The 24,792-nt window shown below is 35.6% G+C and overlaps 1 protein-coding gene across 1 annotated transcript; it reads left to right on the top strand.

Moving 5' to 3' along the window:
- The first annotated feature begins 175 nt into the window (after nucleotides 1-175).
- On the top strand, nucleotides 176-22,935 carry LOC144447053 (dipeptidyl peptidase 9-like). Its single transcript, XM_078136934.1, has 17 exons — nucleotides 176-289; nucleotides 2,266-2,904; nucleotides 3,466-3,640; nucleotides 5,410-5,646; nucleotides 6,244-6,305; nucleotides 6,661-6,764; nucleotides 7,113-7,278; nucleotides 7,737-7,911; nucleotides 8,319-8,389; nucleotides 8,828-8,898; nucleotides 9,375-9,456; nucleotides 10,195-10,321; nucleotides 11,196-11,491; nucleotides 12,003-12,155; nucleotides 12,539-12,681; nucleotides 18,503-18,614; nucleotides 19,210-22,935. The coding sequence occupies exons 2-17, from the start codon at nucleotides 2,404-2,406 to the stop codon at nucleotides 19,300-19,302; spliced, it is 2,568 nt and encodes an 855-aa protein (XP_077993060.1). The 5' UTR covers nucleotides 176-289; nucleotides 2,266-2,403; the 3' UTR covers nucleotides 19,303-22,935.
- Nucleotides 22,936-24,792: the final 1,857 nt, after the last annotated feature.

Genomic DNA, 24,792 nt, shown 5'->3' with positions numbered 1-24,792 from the left:
ATAATGTTTAAAGTTATTTCGCTTGGTTTATTTATGTCTTAGGCTTGAAGAAAATTAACTTAGAAGATGACTGTGAAGTATATTTATCACGGTTTCAATAAAAATTTTCGGGGCAATATTTAGAGGAATTGTGGGAAATTTACGACAGCAATCGCCATCTTTGACCTCGGTTCATTTCAGTACAGTGTTGGAAGTTTACATTCCCATTGAAAGTTTTACAGCTGAGCATCGAAGCGGTTGTTTCAACTGTCTTTGTCAATTGCTCGGCGGTACACGGATAAATTATCATGTAAGTCGCAATTTTAATGCATATTTGTCCACTGTTTCGTGATTACTGATACAGCCAGAAGACACCCATGATGATATTTCACAACTTCGACTTTGATGTACGAGTTGATTAGATGACTCATGTTCCAGTCATACCCGGTGCATGACTTCCTATCCATTTTAAATGTCAATCTCACATTTGTCTGTAATTGAAGGATTTGGTGAATTATGGTAACGTGGGATATTTTCCCGTGTTTCATCGTTTCTGACAATTGGTACGGTACCTTTGTCCATAGTTTGATATAGTCTATATAGACAAAAAAATCCTCACTTTAAGACATGACAAATGTACACCTTCCTAGCAGCCGATCGACCTAAAATGTAGGCACTGCACAGCAAAGTGTATCTTGTTATTTATAGGGAATATTGACTATAAGCTAAGCCAACCTCCCTCCTCACCACTCCAAATGTATAAAAATGTCAAATACCCACGCCTTTTGTCTGGTACAGATTTCAGATCAAACTTTCTTTATAATCATATACTATACGTAACTAGTAGTAAAAATACACAGACAGTTGACTAAGCTGTATAGCATAATATATTTGCATAATCGACTATAAATCTTGAATTTAGGGAAAGTATATTTATTGTCGGTATCTTGAAAATTTGATATATTACAGCCACAAAATGATATCAAAAGTAAATACCCAGACCTTTGTTGTTTGGTGTGAATGATTGCAGTAAATTTCCAAATCCACCCTGTCATAAATCAAAAGTATGGCATTGTACTGATGAATCACATGATACAAAGCAACCTGTAGTTTGGACAGGTTTTTCTGGCTGTCTCATTGCAGGACTTACTCCATATACAAGCAGGACTGTCACTCAGGGTATTATTAAACCTTATAGACAAAAGAACATTCTATTTTTAACAGGACTTGAACTGACATGAGATTCAATATCTTCATTGTTTTTGGTAGTGTTGATAGAGAAGGTACATGTTGTGATGTCGTTGACAGACAACACACTTTATTTAATATCACAGTTGGACTTAATTGTACACAATTAGAAGGGATACTAAGGGGACAGAATTTCAGAATTAGAAACATTTAGTACTGTCTATGCAATGCTTAGCCTTTTTTTTTGAAAATTACTGAATCTATAATTACCTTTGTCAACTGTGGTTTAGTTTATAGTTTCAAAATTTTGTTGTCTATAAATACAAGTTTCCCTTATTGTTTACTCTTTGCCACTGCCTGTACAGAAAATCTAACAAAGATTACAGGATGGGCACTCATGTAGAAAACTATAGAGGCTGTGTTTTACGATGATGTAGATAGACATGAATAGCAAATAGCAGCCTGTGAATGATATGGACAAAATGGCACTTCTACTAATATCCAACCAACATCAAAACACCACTAAAAATGATCATTTATAGTGAAATTGGAATTCTAAAAAAATGAATAAAGGCATTGACGATTTTATGGTAAAATTAATTTTCATATATGATATGGGCACCTAGGATAACATTAAACTCTGTTTGACCAAAGCCCAGTGACAGAATTTCAAAAATAACAAATTGGGATATTGAACATTTATGAAACCCAAGATGGTGACTTCATCTCTAAGCCTCCTTTATCTTCCTATGTGTCATAACTTCATTAGCATATTGATTTATAGTCAGATGTAGATGTGTTATACTTGTATATATAAAGACAACAGATCATAATGGACATAAAAGTGAAATATTTTTTTCACAGGGAAGGCCTGGATTTCTTGGAAAGGTGATTAGCAATGTACACCAATAAATTGCTTCCCACACAGAGAATTCAGTTTGATTATAGAACGATACTTATTTACTTTGAAATTAAAATAAGTTGAGAAAGTATCATGTAAAGTAACAATGTGTCAGTTTTCAGTGATCAAATAAAAATATCATCATCAATGCATTTTTATGAACAAATATATATAAAATTTATATCTTTTCCTTCTAGATCGAAGTTTATGTTTTGAAGAAGACTGCAACTTTCCAATCAAAGGGAAATTGATAGAGACTTGTAATTGATAGCATAAATGCATATTGAAACTATGCCTTTGTAAAGTGTAATTTTTTGGAAGTATCAAGACTTACCATGGCAACAGGGCCAGGTATGCAAGCAGCCATGTCTGAACCAGGAGTATTTGAAGCACCAAAGTCATCTAACCCTACAAAGAAGTCTTGGCAAGAACTGAGAGCTGCGGTCAAAGAAACCCGGCGTATGCAAACATCGTTGGCAAATAAAGTACCGCTAGAATTTGTTTTTCGGAATATTGACACTGAGAATGGTCCAGTGGAACGTTTGTACTTCCTTGGGGTGTATTCATCTGGTAGAGAAAATACTTTACTGTATACTGACATACAGAATGCTAATTCCATGGAAACAGGGGATGGACAGTTGGCTTGGCATCCAATGCTGGAATCATTTCAAGCCACTCCTCATTTAGGAATGTTTTCCAAGGAAGAACAATTACTGAGGGAAAGGAAGAGGATGGGAGCATTTGGGATTACGTCGTATGATGTTGCATTGAAATCTGGTCGATTTGTCTTCCCAGCTTGTAGTAGTTTATTTACATGCACAGATCCAGGGTTAGAGGTCAGTCTTTATCTTTGCATATACTTCTAAATTGTTGACCATAGATATTCAAGGTTTTATTGACTTTATATTTATACTTTGCATGTAGATCATTGAAAGTGTTTGAAATTATGTCTCTTTCATTCTGACTTGTATTATTATAAGTAGTCTGCATATCTCTCTCTCTATCTCTCTCTCTCTCTGTCTCTGTCTCTGTCTCTGTCTCTGTCTCTGTCTCTGTCTCTCGCTCTCTCTCTCTCTCTCTCTCTCTCTTTCTCTCTCTCTCTCTCTCTCTCTCTCTCTCTCTCTCTCTCTCTCTCTCTCTCTCTCTCTCTCTCTCTCTCTCTCTCTCTCTCTCTCTCTCTCTCTCTCTCTCTCTCTCTCTCTCTCTCTCTCTCTCTCTACATTATTCAGTGCATCTTATCTGTTTTTCTCTGCATCTGCTTTTCTTTATTTCTGTCTTTGTTGTCCCTCATTTTTTATCTCCATCCCTCTTCCAAACCCACTTTCTCCTCTCAGTCATGTCACACCTCTATCTTCTTTTTTCCATGTCTCACCATATTTACATCTTCAAATTTATAGAACCAACCAGTTTTCCCAGATGAAATCGGAAGTCATTGTGATGGGCCTAGAATGGATGCAGAGCTGTGTCCTAGCAACAACAGCATCATAGCCTTCATCAATAATAACGATCTATGGATTGCAAACATTGACACTGGAGATGAGAAAAGACTAACCTACGTACACAAGGGCAATGGTAGGTGTGTCCTGATTGTGAATATGTGATTCTAACAGCTAGCTTGCAAGGATAATGTCTACTATATGCTGCAAGCAAAGTAGTATCAGCCACAGTTGTATGCAGTGAGTTAATACACAAATATCGATTACATTTATACAGCTAGTGTGGTCTCTGTTTGTCATGTTATATACTGTACAGATGTTAATCTTATCAAGTTATCTTTGGTGACAGCTGACATTAATTTATCTGTGCACACTCATTGTTATAATCTTGAATGGCAAAGTAAACAATATACAGCAGATTGAGAGCAATTTACCAAACCTAAAGTTCAGTCCAGTCTGTTTTTACTGAAACTTTGTGGTTCACCCATTCAGAACTCATCATACAGAGTAGGTTGTATGTATAGCTTAGTAATGAATGCTTTGTTTAGCAAAACTGGATTTTTGTAGAACCAACATACTAAAGCCATAGTTTTTTAAATATGTCTATTGCTTTATATACATTTAGGTAACACAACAACAAAAAATAGAAATACACAGAATACATACATACAAAGAAATTTGTTCATTAAATCAGTTTTGACCAAAATACAAAATGTAATCAGTTTACATAGTCAATAGATGGACACCACTTTCTGAGATGGACGTCCAACTTGTCATTAATTCTGGCAAGATACAATTTGTTTTCATATAATTTTTTAAGAATTAAAACAAGACCTGTGAAATATGGAAATTAATTAGAACATTTTGAAAATATATACATACAAAAGTCATACTTTTATAATCAAACTAAGGAGTGTTGGTTACACATTAGGTCCCCTTAAGTTAGATTTGATTTCTATTGCTGATAGACAGCAATTCATGATTGATTGCAGTCGGGAGAGTACACTTAGTCTTTCAGAACAGAAGTGTTCAAAACTGATGTTTGAGCTGTTGTTTATGTCATTTTTATAGAACTTTGATTGTTGTGCACTTCTGGAATAAGTCTGTTTTGGTCTCCAGATGTTTGCAGGTTGCAAATTGTGAACTGTCAAGCATGGAATTTTGCACCATATGGATCCTGTATATGAAAAAAATTATGATTTGCATAAAATTTGCATAAAGTTAATTATATCCATATTTGGGTATCCAGGTCAAACATGTTCAAACCTATTGTGAAAGCTTCTGTTTTCTAGTTATACATACATGATGTAGACATGTATGAACAGATTAGAGAAGGCTCTCAAACTTATTTATTCACTGAATTTTATCAAAAACTGCTAATATTTACATAAGATAAAAGTCTGTTCAATTCAAATGCCTTGAATCGTGGAATATGTTAAGAACAGGATACACGTCAATAAACTCAATAATAGTATTAATTGTAAGCGTTGAAACATTGTAAAAACTCCTCTATAACAATGCCAATTTCTCGTACTCTACATTTCAGAGAGAAAAAAACTATTCACAGCTAGTTTGGAAACATACTTGATGATTTACAACTACATTTGTTCCAGTGTATGGTTACTACAGCATCAGAGAATTATATAAGGCATTGTTTGCATTTTATACCAAGATGTATGTGTTCAAACATAAAATACAGAGTTTATTCTCTGGTCCCTTTATGTCACAATATTGAACATCTATGTCTTAAGTTCTGTGGTGTTCACAATACCAAGTACAATGTTCAAAATCACAACTTTTTCATGAGTTTTTCTTAGACGAGTCTTGCAAACCAGAATAAATAGATTGAATTGTATTAATTGTACAGGGCCTTACTAAATAGTATAAATTTTATTAATCATACAGGTGCCAAATTAGCAGAGGATCCCAAGAGTGCTGGAGTAGCATCCTATATAGTACAAGAAGAATTTGATAGGTACACTGGTTACTGGTGGCAACCAGGCTCAGTAACCAATGACGACGGATCACAGACTATCAGAATCCTTTATGAAGAAGTCGATGAGAGTGATGTAGAAATCTTACATATCACGTCACCAGGTGGTGGTGATAAAGATGTAGATGAATATAGGTATCCAAGAGCAGGTCAGTTACTAACATTTTGCTCCCAAAATTTAAACTTCAGGAGCAGATTGATCCTAAAAAAATTTTGCTCAAAAAGTTAACATCCTGGGCTGCAATGATGTTTGGATATTATGAGAGATTATTTAAAGATACAAGTATGATTATGTTTAGGAGTTTTGGTGTTTTATGCAATATTTTGATAATTTGTGCAAGTTATGTAAGGCCAAAAAAGGGTTGTTTCATATTTTTGTCAAAAGTGGTGCGATGACACAATTATTTTTTTTTTTTAATTCTCGACAAACCTGTCATTCAATTGACCCTTTATGGAAGATACTGGTCTTTTTATTTAGTACTTTAGAGCAAGTGTGTATGTTGGGCAGTTCTCATTTGCTTGTCCATGATTGGTTCTGCAATTGTCTTCACTGAAGTAGGGAGGGTTATTTTTGTGTTCCCCCACCCCCCAACCCCCACCCCAGATCTACAGACTGCATGGGCTAGACAAACAAGAATAAAAAGACCGACACAAGGGTATTTAAGTGATGCGCGTGATGACCAGAAACAGTTTCGTTCTTTCTTTTTTGCCTAATATTGATGGGTTTTTTTGTCTATTTGATCCAGGAACTAATAATGCAGTGTGTAGTCTGAAACTTCTTGAAATTACAATAGAACGAGATGGCAAGGTAAATCAAATATACATACACTTTATTCCCAGCTATGCCCTGATGAGCTATAACTAACAAGACTCATATCTAGTTAGAATGGATCTTATACAAGTTAGAGCTGAGTTGTAACAGGATCCTTGCATTACAATGATTTCCATGTGGAATGGAGAAAATGCATATTTCATGCAATACACCTGACAGAGCTGAGAGTCTTTATGAAAGTCCACAAAGTGCATTATTTAGAACGAAAAATTGGAAATCATGGAGTAATGCTTATAGATATACCAGAATATGATATTTCTAATTGTGTGTTATAAAATATTGAAACACTGTAATCGATATTGTAAAATTTAATATTTCTTGTTTTGACCAGATTGGTCCTGTTGTTGACAAATATTTACCTGAGCCACTTTATAGTGTGTTTCCATGGTTACCAGAATACACAGTAAGGTGTGGATGGACATGTGAAGGAAAATAGTAAGTTGTGATTTTAATTTTTTTTAAGTTTTGCTTTGATACTGGTACATTGACATAGAGGGCATTACAGTGTTTCATCCAATTGTTGAAATATATCCAAAAGTTCTTTGTTTTTGTGAAAACATTTAGTACTTTAAAGTTAAACCAAAAATTGTGTAAGTGCTGTTGATATGCCCTGTTAGCATACATCCCTGGAAGTGATCAGTCAAATGTACCATTAAGGACAAGCTAGGGAAGGTACTATGTAGAGTAATGAATGTTTCACTCATTTTGTGTCCTGCCACTCAATACTAATGAACTAAACAAAGATGAATCAAATATTGTTTCTCCATTTTCTTCCCCTCACAGTGTCTGGGCAGAGCTGCTGAGTAGAAACCAACAGAAGATGGTGTTAGCACTGATTCCTGTACAGTGTTTTGTACCTGTAGAGGGCGACATTGATATCAAAACTACTCCACTGACAGAGCACCAAATACAGGTCATTTATGAAGAAGAGTCTGATGTCTGGATCAATGTAAGTCAACATATATCAGGATTTTATCCACCCTTCCCTTGTACAAACACCCATTATTTGGGCAGTAATTCTTAGTACCTGTAATAGAATTCTACCACCTAGGTTTGTCATAAAGATAACACTATTTGTTTTCTTGGTTAACATCATAACTTCTGCTCCATGTGCTTCACATGCATTACTATAGGGGCGTGTATGAATAAATCGACCTTGTTCTATTTTGACCCCCTAGCTTGAGGTAAAATGCTATTGCAGGCAACAAGAATTAGAGATCATTTCCTAATATTTTTCTGAGTAGAAATTTTCAATACTCAGTATGAACCCAGAGTTCCATGAATATTCATTCTCGTATTAATCAATATCGCTTATTTAGTTAATAACATCATGGCTTTCTGACTGATACTGCTACAATCACAGAATTTGGTTCTAAAAGTTGTATTTTGTGTATTCTTTACCGAAAGGTCCATGATCACCTGCACTTCTTTCCCCAAACTACTGAGACTGAAATTAGTTTCATTTGGTCCAGTGAGAAGACTGGACACCAGCAGCTTTACTACGTCACCTCATCACTGCAGTCATCATATACTATCAATGGAGTACCTGACCCATTCATAGAAATCAGTGACAGACAGAATAGTAAGTAATGGGAAACATAATAGCGCCCTCTATCAGTTCAATGGGAACAGAAGTATAAGTCTGTGAAAAACAAAAATAGCGCATTCTGTCAGTTCAGTGGTGATAGAATCATTAATATTGAAAAACAGGTTATTCAGAACAAATGCTCTGTCTATCAGTTCAGTGGAGACAGAACCATAAGTAGTGTATAACAGATCATTTACAAGAATATCGCCCTCTATCAGTTCTCTAGGGACTATAAGTAGTGTATTAAAAAGAGGTGCATTCATTAGACAAAACATTTTCTTATTGTTTGGCCAGGGTGACCTGGCCCTTTTTTGGACAGTTTACACATGCTGCACATGGAAAACAAAACACAGCAGCTCATTCAAACAGAAAATCACTTGTTTTCTTTTGTCTCATTGCAGGTTTTTTACATGCCAGGGTATTGAAATGTCTAGCTGTCACACCAAACAACTCAGTGGTAGGAGGAAAAGAGGTACATTGTTCCATTCTGATATGTAGATGTTATTTCCCAAGTATTTTTTGTTTTGTTCATCTAATGATCATGATTACATGATGGTAACGTGACAGTTTATGTCTCATATATTGTGAAACTGGAAAGCATCATTTTGTCGGTGTTGAGAAGTTCCAGAATACAAACCTAAAACATAGTTGCATGTACGTTTGTTTTTTTAGTAGTCAGTACGTCCTTTGTGTGGTCAATTCTACAAGTTTCTCACTCTGTGTGTGACCTTTTTTTCACCATTATCAAAATGAGGGCCACGACAACTTTAAAGAGCCATAAGATAGGTTTATACCTGTTATGGAGTAGTTCTTCATATATATTAAAATATACTGTATTCAGGTGAAATTATAATGATACAAAAATTTGACAAGTTTTTATGAGCTGTTTAAATATTTTTTTTTTCTTCAGATTTGGGTGGATGAAGTGAAACAATTATTGTATTATATTGGACTACATGACACACCGCTAGAGGAACACTTGTAAGTACTAATAATATAAACAGTGGAGATTGATGTATATAATATTAGTAGTGCTGGAAATAGTAAAAACAAAAGATCAACCAATCTTGTCAAAGAGGGCGCTTTTTATCATTACAGAATTTACTCGCCTTTATTACACTTGGTTGTTGGTGTTTGCTGGAAAGCTGTATGTTTTTGTTTCCCTTTGAAAAGCTGCTGATCATTATCAAGAACTAGCCAAATTTGAAGTTTATTTGTTTATTTATTTACCATTTAACATTGTGTAACAGATACATGATGCATTAACATTTTGGCCATCGCCAACAATTATAACGACGACAGACTAACAAGGAAAAAAAATCATGTCTTGTAGCAACTGTAGAGTTGCTGTTTTTTGGTTTTCTTACGTATGAATAGTAAAAACTGTCCATGATCATTGTCTTCACAAGTTCAGTTTTTCACTTGGCGATGTCATTCATACACCTTTTGCATTATAGGTATGTGGTGTCCTACAGCAGGCCATCAAACCCAGTACGTTTGACAGAACCAGGCTACTCACATACCATTGAGATGAGTGGGGTAAGTCATATATGCATCCGATCAGGGGAAAAAGATATGAATACGTAAACATTGAATTGTCATAACAAAATACAATGTATAGATTCAGCAGTAAACTTTATGGTCTAGATACGGTTTTACTGACAAGGTGGTATGGTGGAAGGGTTCGACTTTAGGAGGGCCCGTGAGCCGTATACACGTACTACCAAAGTCTGAAAAACCCACAACTGGACTGTAAAGGTTTTCTCATATACCCCCATGGTGTGGCACAGAAACATCATTTAAATCACATAATCACATGATTTGAGTGTAAGACGTTATTTTATGCATAAAAATAAAGATGTTGACATGGAAAAAAAGCCAGAGTGAACAGATATTGACAAACACACCACTTGCCATATTTGGGCAAAGTTTACCAGGGCTTGATATGGAAAATTACTGCACAGGTTTGATGCATGCGCTCTGCATTGCATTACACAGGAAGTGATACAGGGGTATATGATAATAGTATATTTTACTCTGATAAAACTTGCATAGATTGCCATGATTTTGTTCAGTAACCCTGGTAACATACTTGAGGAACTCAAGTAGATTGTCGTAACAAAACTTTGGTACTGATACATTTAGTGAATGTTTCTCCATAGTTTCAATAATCATCTTTCTGAAACAAAACTCTGAGGTGATAACTACTGCTTTTATTTAGTATGTTTCTTTTGACCTTGATAATGAAAATTTTGATTTTTTTGTCCTTCTGCACAGGATTGTAATTCATTTGTTAGTGTATTTAGTAGTATATCCAGTCCACCAGCAGCTAAAGTTTACAAAATTATCCAGTTAGATGGTCAACTATCCGCACACACAGTGGGGACACTATTAGAACCGGCAGGTAAGACATACTGCCCTCTAGTGGCATATCTCTATCAGCACATACAGTGGGGACATTGTTAGAACCGGCAGGTAAGACATACTGCCCTCTAGTGGCATATCTCTATCAGCACATACAGTGGGGACATTGTTAGAACCGGCAGGTAAGAATACTGCCCTCTAGTGGCATACTTCTCTCAGCACATACAGTGGGGACACTATTAGAACCGGCAGGTGAGAATACTGCCCTCTAGTGGCATACTTCTCTCAGCACATACAGTGGGGACACTATTAGAACTGGCAGGTAAGACATACTGCCCTCTAGTGGCATATCTCTATCAGCACATACAGTGGGGACATTGTTAGAACCGGCAGGTAAGAATACTGCCCTCTAGTGGCATAGTTCTCTCAGCACACAAAGTGGGGACACTATTAGAACCGGCAGGTAAGAATACTGCCCTCTAGTGGTGTACTTCTCTCAGCACACACAGTGGGGACACTAGAACCGACAGGTAAGATGTAATGTCCTCTAGTGCTATATATGAGGTGAAAATACTTGCATAAAACCTTAATTTAGCTTTTCCAGTATAAAAATGTGTGCCTTCTGATGGTATTGAAAATTGTCTTCTGGTGCTGTTAGTACAGTTGATGGCATGATAGGGGTTTCCTCATTTTAGTACATTGTATATGTATGCAAAATTATGTCATTGAATTGTTTACGTATTTTACCAGAATCCCAGGTTTGAGTTCAGTCAATAGCAAGTGCTTTAGTAAATAGAATATTACCTTTTAGTATTTGGCAGAATTGCCACCAAACCATATAAAGTATGCCCTTCATGAGTAAATCTCAATATTTTTATACTTTAAGGGTCTTTCTCATTTTCTTACATCCACAGCTACATACAACCATTATCAACCTCCAGAAATCTTCCAGTATTTGAGTGAATCCAGTGGATATACAGTGTATGGTTTACTATACAAACCTCACCTCATAGAGCCAGGCAAGAAATACCCTACAGTGGTGTTTGTGTACGGTGGCCCACAAGTACAACTGGTTACCAATTCTTACAAAGGTATCAAGTTACTTCGGCTGCATACGTTGGCATCCTTAGGTTATGTCGTTGTCGTACTAGATGGCAGAGGGTCGTGCAATAGAGGACTAGAGTTTGAAGCGAGGTTAAAACACTGCATGGTAAGTATGAGTTTCAGTAGATTTGTTGAGGTTTGACTATGCTGTAGACTGTAAGATACGTCACTTGGAGTGTCCTTATTATCCCCCCCCCCCCTTACGACTGTATGTACACGGTAGATAGCGAAGTGCAAATCAAAGCAAAAGAGTCCCACCTACTGTTGCCAACAGATGGCTCATATATGTATATATAAATGTGTTGCTGATGTTTGTTAAATGTAAACGTCCACACATGTCTAGGAGCTATCTGCCATCTTCTCTAATTTTGATTTCACACACCATGTCCAGTGTGGGCGTGAACATGCAGGATGAAATTGTCAATAAACTGAAATTCAACATTTTGTTGTAGAACAGTTATCACACAGTTCCCCTTCACTTGTTTGCGGAGGGGTATGAGAAGCGCCCACAATGACTATCTTTCATTAAAAAAAATATCGGTACCATGCTGGGGTAGCTGTAGCTGCTTTTGCATTCCCTTTTGTCTTATTTTGCACTTTCATCGTATTTTGTGTAGGGTACAGTAGAGATAGCAGACCAAGTTGAAGGTCTACAGTGGATAGCTAACAATAAGGGATTCATAGATCTGAATCGTGTAGCTATCCATGGCTGGTCTTATGGTGGATACTTAGCACTCATGGGACTTGCTCAGAGACCTGATGTCTTCAAAGTAAGTAAGATCACAGTGTTGTCACTGTTTTGATGTAGACATGGAGACAATAAACTTCTTGTGGGTAGTGAGCAAATTTTTGCTATATTACATGTTCAATTTACTTGCAAGGATTCAAAAGTGTATTTATATCTAATTTGTGATTGAAACCACACATGCTGAGACCCAAAGGATGAGTTTGAACTGAACTAATATCTGAGGTGATCAGAAGGAGAGCTGTTTCTCAAGGGTCTGGTTAGCTCTGACTACGTTGTAAGAGGGGAGAGGGGTGCTCATTTGCCACATAATTCCTTAATACTCTTCAGAAATCATAATTGATGAAATTTGAATGCATCTCGCCACAATGACCACAAGTGTAACTTTGGCCTGCTTGCTGATTTCAGGTTGCAGTGGCAGGAGCTCCAGTGACATCATGGCATATTTATGACACCGGTTACACAGAGAGATACATGGATACACCACAGAATAACACACAGGGTTATAAAGAAGGATCTGTCATCAACTACATCAACAATTTTCCTAATGAGTAAGTATTGGTATTTTTGTCTTATGCATATATATAAAACTTGTGAAATATGCACACTTTGTGTGAAATACCTAGAATTTGTTCCCGTTATTTTTCCAGTACAGCATAAAAGTCCTGTTTTTCTTAACATGTAGTTTTTTATGTACAAACAAATAACCCCTTGGTAGAAAGAGGATTCTAATGGAAATGACTTTCTATAATGCCAGCATTTTCTGTGTATTTCTTTGTGGAAACCGTAACATGTGAAATGTAACCAGCAGTGTATCTGATGACTAATGTGTCTCTTTCGAGAAAACCTTGATCCCTCTGAAGTATTATGAAACTTATTACTCCATAATTTGTGTGTACTTTGTTGTGGACAAGATTTTATTTAGACACCATTTCTTGTTTCTTCAAAGGTGATTCTAAAAATACGAAATATTGCTTCTGATCTTTACTGCACTGTTGTTTGCACTCACTTACAGTTTGTGTATATGTGTGTACCTGTGTCATATTTGTTAGAGGTGATTATACTGTACAGCGAGATATTTTTTGCTACTAGAAAATTTTGCGATCTTACAGTCTTCGGCTACATTTAGTTGTCAAAGACTAATTTGTACTAATTACCAACCTGGTACAGTGTTCATGTACAAAAAGGCAATTTTAATCACTACTTAATTTTGCCGGGATTTTGTTCCAGCAAAGTTATTGAAAATTAGTCTTTAGCGAAATTTCCATGTTTACAGTGTCTTTGACTGTGTGATAGCTAGACTGAGGTATTTGTTGTTGTTTGCATTCCACGATGCTAGTTTATATGTAAATAATGAGAAATCGTTTAGTCTATGTGATAGCATGTAGAAGAGTTCAAATGGAACATGTTTGCAATTCTGTTGACGTAGCCACAATTTGAATGCTGTGTGTCATTGATTTCCTGAAGACAATTTTGATGAGTCAGTTGTGATAAAATTCGATGGGTATCCTGAGAATTTAGTTCACATATTTTAGATTAATTTTAGCAACCTGAACAGTACTCCAATGAGATGAAACTCCAAAAAGTAGATATATCCTGATTTAGTATCTGTAAGGTTTATCACATCATAAAATTGTCATGTCTACTATATAGTAAAATTAAAAATGGATAGTTTACATGGTTGTGGTATATTTTATTGAACAGTGCCCTCTTGTGAGCACATAACCCAAATCATGCGAGGGCAGTATACTGTGTATCAAGGGAAGAGTACTATATCAAAGAAAATAAACTTAGGACGATAATGATATGCTGTTTTCTGAACTGTAAGAAAATGGACTGAGTCATCTTGAACTGATTTTATTTATCATTCCCACATGTGGCACTGCCTGCAGTGATATATAGAAAACGATATTAGAAGCTCAAATCGTATTTCAATTTTAACCTCGTCTCTGACCTGTAATGATACATTTCCATAACATATTAATTTCTACTCACAAACAATATGATAAACAGCCATGTACAAAAGACAAGGGCAAGGAAAAAATTTGTCATAGTCCTGTGTTTTCTATCAACGAAGTGTTAAAGAGGGCCCCAGGCCCAAGCACTCATTTAATTTCGAAGAGTGCTCTTGATGAAATGCAGACTATAGTCCACTATACACCAAATTATTTCATTCAATGATAAAATGGTATCAAAACTCCCACCAGACCAAGATTTTCCTTTCCTGTAGCAAACTGCCAAAAAAACTTAAAGAAGGCGTTGACCAAAAATGTTTATCATCGATAGATCAAACTTACACATGTTAAAGAATGTGTTGCTGTTTTCTGAGCCCACATGTGAAAATTTTCAGGAGAACAGTGTATCCTTTTAGATCGCTTGCATGCATAAACAGACTATAGAAATGACTCATGTCTGTATATCAGTCAGTATGCAGCCATTTCTCTAACATGTGAGTCAGTATATCAATCAAACCTAGCATAAATGTTATGTAGTATAGGGGGAATATGCATATCACTTTTTTTAACGATCCTGATATTTTATGTCCTGAATTTAGGCTTTGTTTGCACACACACACACACACACACACACACACACACACACACACACACACACACACACACACACACACACACACACACACACACACACACACACACACACACACAATCACACACACACACACAATCACACACACCATGAGGGGTTGGGGTAAAAAATGCAAAAACAAAAATATAAATAAAAAATACTATACTAGAATTTAACACTGGCCAAAATGTAGACGAGTGCACAGACTATGCAATAGATACACTTTTGTGTCCAAGCTAGGGAGCCTGGTTTAGATGTAAAATACCAAATATTACTGTACTATACTGTGATAGCTATAAACGTACATCAAATTATGAATGGAAATAACACAGACACTTACCGGTATCATAAATCATGTACTCACAATTAATTTTTATCAGAAGTCGTAAAAAATTTGTAATGTACCGTCTGTAATGTGATCTCATATTGTATCATCTCTATGATATCTGTTGGATGATTTAAAATGCCTGACACTCGTAAAAGTTGTCCCTCCAGAAAAATCACAGAGGGGGCAGGGATAATATGTGTGAAATGAGCCAATGTGTAAAAATACTGCTGTAGGCAATTCTAGTATTTTACATATTTCATAGCAAAGAGTAGGCTAACTATATATATTATAAATTTGTAATTAAACTAGGGAGTCAGGTTTAGGGCTATGGATAGGGTTAGACTCCCTAGTATAAAACTGATTTGTATCATCTACAATTTGTGTACTCTTGTCTACATGTGTCCCCGATTTGTGCAAAGATTACAACTTAGTCTGTATGCCCATATTTCAAAGAAGAATTGAAAGGGACCATTTTTGCGAATATTAACTGTAATGTTCAAATGTTAGGTGTGTTGAAATCATGCAAGTACAGGATGTATTGAACGAAAAAAAATTTCTTGCTCATGGTAAAAATATGTTAATTTAATGCTATATTAAACCAAACTGTAATGTCCTAGTTTAGGCATGGCTTCATTAATTTGATGACAAATTAGTAATATTGCAGTGTGTCTGTTTACCAGCCGTAGCCAACACCATTTCTGTGTATGTTCACCCAGCCATACCCCCATCCCATCTATATGTTTGTTCACCAGCCATAACCCACCCCATTTCTATGTCTGTTCACCCGGCCATACCCCACCCTATCTCTGTCATCATCCAGCCAAATCCCACCCCATTTCTATGTCTATTCACCCAGCCATACCCTCACCCCATCTCTGTCTGTTCTCCCAGCCATACCCCACCCACCCTTTCTTGGTGTCAATTTTGAAAAAGAACTAATTCCAAAAATATTTTAAATGCCCCAAATGTTTTAAAAATCACACAACTATTAATTAAACATATACACAGAATATGGATAAAAACAGTTTTTCTAAATGCTACGTATTAAAGTGAACATTTCCCAAATTTGGCAGCAGTTTAGAGTTACTTCAACTAACACTAGGACATAGCTAGCATTTCCCAAAAGATCAACACATTACAAATTATTTTGATTAATATATATTACAAATGAAAGTTTTATCTAATTGTCACTTTGCTTCTAATCTAAGTTTGACACACTTTCTGAGGACGTCTAATTAATTGTCAAATAACTTTCCACACCATGTGTCTAATCCACCTTTCAAATACTACACTCCCATGAGACTAATGACGAGAAAATGTAATTAGTAAATGGAATGTAATAGTAAATTAAAATGCACTTTTATAGCAGGATCAATTTCATATATGATTAATTTATGGTGGTTGGCCTAATAGAGTTAATTAATTAATCTTTCTAGTAATTTCCTGCTGAAATTGACGATAAGTAAGTTTTCCATCATTTTCCAAATGTTATGTGAACCTGCAATCGTTGAGTTTTTGAAATTTTTGGATGAGGCTATTGGAATGACCCGTGTCCATATCTCTGTCTGTCTGTCTGTCTGTCTGTCTGTCTGTCTGTCTGTCTGTCTGTCTCTGTCTGTCTGTCTGTCCGTCCGTCCGTCCGTCCGTCCGTCCGTCCGTCCGTCCATCCGTCCGTCCGTCCGTCCGTCTGTCTGTCTGTCTGTCTCTGTCTGTTTCAGCATGTGACGTTGGACTATTCAATTGTAAACTTGTTATTGTCTATGTCCCAGCAACATAATCTATCAATGGACATTGAGTATAATTACACACAGTAGTGTATTGTCTCTGATGACAAGTTTTCCTCTGGTGGTAGAACTCCAACCTCATCCAGTGTTTACACTATATTGATCACAAGCTGACTGTATCCAAATAGCAAGGGACAGCTATCACCCACTTGTATAATCTATCACATGCAACAACAGTATTTCTAGTTTGTTTGTGTCTATCTTAGCTTGCCAATAGCTTGCTTTCCATGGTAATAGTACATTTAGCAAAATGTCAAATGTCAATTATGTCAAATGATGTATTAACAGTGTTTTATTTGAGAGGAGTAAATATAATCTACAAATTTCTCCAGACACTAAAACTATTCTTCCATCCACCACTATGACTGACTATATAGGACACCCTAAAATATGATTATTCTGAAATTCTGAAATTTATTTATTTTGCATTTATAGGCCATAATACATATACAAACAAATAAAGCAAGACAAAAAGTATAATGATCGTATACATACATGGAATGAAAAAATACAACTGAAAACGAGTCAGGAATAAACATAAAGTATGAAATGGAAAAGTTTTCTCTCAATCTAAATGCCTTATGAATATACATTGCAAGTTGTCTTAGCTGATATATACGTGAGGGACTGTTTTTACAAATTGTCTCTGCCAAATAACTAAGTATTACTGTCTTCCAATCTCTGATAGTAGAATTATAAAACCCATGCCAAAACACTTTAGGAAAGTAAGACTGACATTTTGCAGTCCAAAGCTCTCAGCTTATCAAATTACAAATTTAGTTCTAGTGATAATGATAGTTTTAGGTTCAGTTCTTCCAATACTTTGTTTCCAAGGTCAACATCGTTAAAAGTCAGTTCCAAATTGAAAGTGTATCGGACCATGACATTGACAGCTGATTTGTAATTCACACATGGAGCCATACTCTGTAATTGAGAGTAATCCAGATGTCAGGTGTTAAGGTTAGATTGAAAATTTGAAAATTACAATTTGGTTAGGTTTATGATGTGAGAGATAAACTGACCTTGAGATAAACTGTATGATGGAAAGGTTGTCCTCACAAGAACTAGATTGGAACACTTGACCTTGAAGTTTAATGTGATGGTATCTTAGTGACTTTGCGTTATACTTTATCAGTGTACCATGATAAAGTATACCATTATCAGAAGAGGGATATATCATTGTGAAATGCATTAAGTTGTCATGCTGTGGGGTACAAAGCGTGAATACATGTATCTTCAAGTTGGTCATGAGACAGGGTTGTTGCTTTCACAGTAAATTGATCTATGTCGTGAAGTAGCTGTGTGTCATTCTGGTGTCTGTATTGAAATGTGTGTGTGTGTGTGTGTGTGTGTGTGTGTGTGTGTGTGTGTGTGTGTGTGTGTGTGTGTGCATGCATGCATGTATGTATGTATGTATGTATGTATGTATGTATGTATGTATGTATGTATGTATGTGTGTGTGTGTGTATGTGTGCATGTGTGCATGTATGTATATGTGTGTGTGTGGTGTGTGTGTGTATGTGTGCGTGTGTGTAAGCAGCATTCATGTGTTTGCATGCTTGCAGGCAGGCAGGTGGGGAAGGTAGGTAAGTAGGTATAACTATACATAGTAAGATATTGAATGAAACTCACCCAGATATTTGAAATGACACTGTCTATTTGTTTGTTTGACAGAGAAAACCGTTTGTTGATAGTACATGGATTGATTGATGAAAATGTACACTTTCACCATACAACTGTTTTAATCAATGCTTTGGTGAAAGCCTGCAAACCGTATCAATTACAGGTAAGGGGGAGAATTATTGTCAACGTTCTGGTGGTGGGGGGGGGGTGACTGGGTGAGAATGAGGGGGGAGATGTCTACAGTGTAGATACTTAGTAATAGTACATCATAACTGTATATCTTTACCTATTGTGTTTCTACTCAAAATATACAAGTAGTTGACATGCAGGGACGTTCGAATACAAAGTTTGTACATTGAAAGTTTTCTTTGACATAAAATATATTATTTTCACATCAAAACCAGTATACTCCTAATGTTAGTATGAATTACCCCCCCCCCCACCCTTCCCTCACCCTCTTTTTTGGATCAAAAGATGGGGTGTTTTGCTTATACATGTATTGTGTATGGGGTGTATTCTTCTACAAACCCAGGAAAGTTAAAGAGAGTGATGAAAAAAAGCACAACTCAACTTCAATATTTTTGCAAATTCTTCCCAAATTTATTACCACAGACATTACCAAAGTTTTACTGTCAAAAAGGGATTATTGAATTTATTGAAAACCATACGTTTTGTCAGATTTCCGTCTTTTTATGATTTGGGTTCGAAAACGATGCAAAAATATTTAATGTGTTTCTGTTTTTGTTTTTGTTTGACAGGTTTATCCGATGGAAAGGCATGGAATTAGACAAGCAGAAGCAAGCGAACACTACGAGACTATGGTCCTCAGTTGGTTACAACAAAATCTGTAGATAGTTTAGATAGAGATGCAATAGATATAGGATAGTGAGCTGTAGTAAGTTTAGTATTTAGTGGCAATAAGGTAGAATAAGACTTATAGAATAAATGTAGTGCACTGTGTTTCCATCTAAGTAGGAAATTGAGAAAGAAAAATTTTATAGGAGTACAATAGATATCCCAGAGACTTCGCTATCTGGCTGGACAATATTGACGAACAATATTGTCAAGCCAGGCAACCAAGTCTGTGGCTTACACTTTAGAATGCTTTGGTTGATCATATACAAGGATCTAGAAGTTCAAGATGTCCAAAATTTAATGGTTTTGTGGTAATTTTAGTGTCCTGTGGAAAATTATTCATGTTCGAAGATGTATCTGTGGTTGTTACAACGTATGTGTCTCAAATAGGGAACTGCAGTGGCCATCTTGAATAATGCATCATGGGACATTGTCAGCCATCTTCAATGATGCACCGTGGGAATATGTAAATGAGGAGTGTGTAAATCAATTTTAAACTTGAACGAATCACTGTTGTAAACAGCCTGACAAGATAGTTCTTAGCCACAAATAATCAAATCTTAGTTACTCAGATCCTTGTAAGAGGACTGTCCTTTCAGTCGACCCAATATTCAAGAATTCATTATCAGAAATATCCATCAAAATAGCAGAGGTCAGTGTCAGTATTTAAAAGATGATTTAACATAAAACGAATTACAAAATTTAAAAACACTAGCATTGAAAATTAGTAGACTTCCATTACAATGCTGCAATAGATAAATCCAGGTTGAACCGGCCTCTTCTTGACCGATGTGTGAGGGCGCCCCGTCATGGCATACCTTACAGACTAGGTTGAATGTGACCTTAGGCAGGTATCTAATGTTTTGTTTGTTTAACAGTATAGGAAATGAAATACCTTGTACATAGCATGGATTACAAACTAATAAAGTACAACTTCAATTTTAGATGTGTAGATGATTGATGTATTGTAGTAAACCAGGGTAGGGTTCATTAGCGGTACAGTAGAAATATGTGTTTTCTGTTTGTTTTGTTTTATCCTGTAAACCTTCAAGTGAGATCCAAATTGTATAATGATTATTACTGTATGCTCACACAGATCTGAACTGACCGTCCCACATTTTAGTGGCGTAGATCGTCTGTATGCATTTGAAAATCTTATAAAGTAGGTCTTTTGTCATTAGTTGTTTCATTTTACCGTTTTTGTGTAGACACTAGATTGTAAGGTACATCGTGTTACTCCACCCTCACCGGCCTTCTCTCTCCTGGCTGTATCTAAATGCCTATCATTATGTACCTATCTGTGATTGGGTCTAACCAGCTCTGGTTGGAAATGGCAGGAAGGGTGGGTGGCCAGCTCGGTACAGACATGAGAGGGGTTGAACGATGTGTGAGGGTGTCCCGTCATGGCGTACCTTACAGTCTACTGTATGTAGATACTTGAAGAATTATGATGTAGTGAACAAACAAACAAACATGGTGGGTCAAGGGTCACACATTAAAGTTATGCATATATTTGAATAAATTACTCAAGCAGTTCTGTTTTTTCCTGGAGGAAATACCTTCAAATGCAAAGGAAGGATAATATCCATGAGTTGTGAATATGTATGCATTTTATCGATAAGAATTACTGAATGAAGGAAAGAAACATCAATTTTGAAAAAATGAAATTGATGTAATAATGTACCGCTCAAGCAGATTTAAAAAAGTAACAAAATTTCTTGTACTGTTTTTTCAGGCAAAGTATGAAATTAATATATGCAAACATGTGATAAGAAAAAAAAATCAAATTTTTGCCTTTTTTTTTCATTTGATTACCATTTTTAATTCTGCAAAGTTCTGCGATAGGTTTATTGCCTGAATGATTTCAAGGAATATTTTTTCTAACTTTGTAAAAATTGAAATTTTTTAGTTTGTTTGGACTTTGTTGTGAATAGTTGATGTATATCTCAATAACAGCTCACTCTTGTCATATCAGTGATTTGACATTTTTGAAGACAATGGAATCAAAGTCTCGGTACCTGAAATAGAATATGCCTATGCGCATCATAAAAAAACAAAAACATTTGATTTGTTGGTCGACACCATAACTTCTGCTCCATGTACTTCACATGCATTACTATAGGTGCATATAAGAATAATTTGACCTTCTTGTTCTATTTTGACCTTCTAGCATAGGTAAAATGATATTGAAGATACCAAGAATTGTAAACTTTTTTATGAGTTCAACTCAGTCATTTATAGATATCACTCAGTTTACTATTACTTCAAGTGCCAAAGTAATTATTACTAAGAAAAACATGCTATCGGCAAAACTAAGATCGACACAAACTAAAACCATTGTTATTGCATGTGGTAGATTACACAAGTGGGTGATTGCGGTGTCTTGATTATGTGTATACAATCACCCTGTAATCAAGATAGTGTAAACACCGTATGAGGTTGAATGTGTGGCCACTTGAGGGAAACTTGCTATTTTAGATACCGCCCTACTGTGAATGTAATTACGTCAACGTCCATTTGTAGCATAAGTTGTAGTTTTTGCCAATTGTTTGCCGATAGCTTGATTGCCGTAGTAGTAAAAGCTTCTCACACAATACACTTTCATTTTATCAGCAGTAATTTGTGAATGGAATGAAGCAATAAAATGCCAACTAATGAAAGCCAAACTGACAAAATGTTCTAGTTCAGAGGTAGTAGATTACAAGAGTTGTCATTGAGAGTACTCCTGTTATCACTTGCTACAAACACGGTTAGTGAAATATGAGTACCAACATTGACAAATTTTTTTGGTCTAGTTCGAAGAGTGCAACCATTCATCTCGGACGACCACTATAGGCAAATTTTTAAGTGGTTTGAGTATCCGTATCTGAGAAAGAGAGAATGGGAGAAATGTTGCCAAATGCAAAATTTTGTATGATTTTCAGTCAAACTTCAAATTATAGTAAAATTTATCTAACCTACAACTCAAGCTCACATTGATATACATTGTATCATGGTTTACACCAGACGGTTTCTCAGACTATGCAAACCTGACCCTTCCCTCCTTTCCTCCCCCACTCCCCTCTCTCACCTATTTTCTTCAACCAACATAATATGCAGTATTCTTCATTGACAGAAAGAAGTTATTGTGTGTGAAAATTTCTGTCATTTAAAACTGTCTTACAAATCTGTCACAGTGACCATTCTGAAAAAGAAGAAGAAAATTCTGTACCACCATAGCGACATTTTACCCAGGATGCAATATAATTATAAGTGGACCCCCTAGCTTTACATAAATTTTAATTTCAGGTAGTATGAATTTCCCCACTTGCTGACAAACATACCTTGTGTATTTGAACAGTTTTGATCATAAGAAAATTAATTCATTTTGCTTCCCTGCAAGTAAATTTTAAGATTATGTTTTGAGGAGTTTGTAACTCCATATTAGAAAAAAAAAACTTAATTGACTATCACAGCAGTGAATCTTCTCTATGTATTGTACAGATTCTTGAGATATTATCACAATTCTGTGTTAGTGCATAAATGCCTTCTTTTTTTAAAAAAAAAACATTGATGTAAAATTGTCCTGTAATGCTTAGTGTGACGAAGAATTGTATTTTGTGAAATTTACATAAAAAACTATTGAAATAATTGCTGTAATACATTGAAAAATAAAGTATTGAAATAACTGATATTTGTGTGTGTGTTCTGGTATGTTTGTTTGGCCTGTACTCCACTAGAAAGGTCAAAGGTCAAGCTGTAGGAATGGCAGATGGTACCATGTTGTTGAAGTCTATCTCAAATTAATTGCAGATTTATAGACTAATGGTAAAGCTATCAGAATTTTTATTGCTAGTTAAATGGTGTTTTATTATTACACAAAATAACATCTGTGACAGCTGACACATGACTCAGTTAAACTATATTTCAAGAAACACTTGAGATAAATGCAATATCTGTTATATAACTTCCTAAGCCAGATCTAACATTTAAAAAAGGGGGGGGGGGGGGGGTGAAATACAATATTTGTTCCTCTACACTGTCTGATGTTTAAAAAAAATTAGGATTAACATTTGAATATAAAAACAGTTGACTGGCAGTTATGGAAAAGTTGGTCTTAAACAAAGAATGATTCCATTGCTGTATCTGTATTTCCAGTGATAGATGATCGCCTAGTCCTGCTTGTAGATGGTGCATGGGTCTAGATTACTGGAATGACCCTCAACACCAGAAGAAGGGAGGGACAGTTGTTAGAATCGAGTCTCAAAGGACTCCATATGCAAGCACGACTAATGATCGCCCAGATACTTTTTTTATGCTTTCAGTATCACAATCTTGCCATTGGTGCTGTTTTTCACCCCCCCCCCCCCCCCAATATGGCCATAGAGGGTGTTATTATTCTGTTAAATTTGTTTATCAGAATCACTAAATACATGATTGGTTGAGTCATGAGAAACAGAAATAAAGAGGGCCATTCTTAAACATGGACAGTCACTGTAATACGAGTTATGTCCATATATATAAATCAGGTGTATACTAGGGAGTCTAACCCTATTCCTGTAACTAACTGTAACTCCCTAGCCTGACTACAACAAACTTGACTCTGCTACAGATTACTTGCACAGACATCAAATCATTGTAAACCACTGTCCTATTAAAGCTGCACTAGCTGTAACTGGGATATCAATTTTATGATCAGATAATTATTCATAGAAAATTTTAGAATACCAATAATTAGACATTGTACATGTAAATAAAAGGTCAGTTTTATCTATATGTAGTACAGTAACAAGTTGCAATCACCATTGCATTGGGGCACTGATTTTTAGGTGTGGACGCAAAAATAATTTAATCGGATTTCTTCCACTATATCAAGTGTACATAACCTCACAAATATGTCGAGGGGATTCTATACTGTTCATTATTATGAGTAGTCGATCATTATATCTAACAAAACAGTTTCAAAAAATGTTTCAGTAATGCAGCCAGTGCAGCTTTAATACAACAAGACTATCTCATGTACTGTATACTCCCTCTGTACAATAGTCTCTTGACTTCTGAGAATCAGACAATATGTTATCAGCAACCCATTACACAACTAAACTGCAACAAAATAGGATCTTATAATTAAGTCTCAACTCATGGCGGCATATTCCTTTGTTGAGGATTGCCATATCTGACCTTTTATCTGACATTAACAGTCATTTTGTTACGTTTAAGCTAAAGGCTATTTGGAATCATTTGCATTTAAATCATATAATTATATTTTCTCAAGAACATAAAACAGAAATTGACAATAAAATATGCCCATTGTGTTTTATTTATGTAGTAGAGTCCATAAAATAAAATTACTTGTAGTTTTAGACTAATTTAAAATAAATCGTGTTGAATATCTCAAATATTTCACTTACCTTTTAGACTATATATACCCAAAAGTCATATATAAATTACATAACTGTACACTTATTCCAACTTCTGTGCCTAACAGCGGTGATAGGATGGTGAAA

Source organism: Glandiceps talaboti, chromosome 16, assembly GCF_964340395.1.
Source record: "Glandiceps talaboti chromosome 16, keGlaTala1.1, whole genome shotgun sequence".
Classification (NCBI taxonomy): domain Eukaryota; kingdom Metazoa; phylum Hemichordata; class Enteropneusta; family Spengelidae; genus Glandiceps; species Glandiceps talaboti.
Note: the sequence above shows the minus strand (reverse complement) of the source record. Positions and strands in the feature narration are given on the sequence as shown.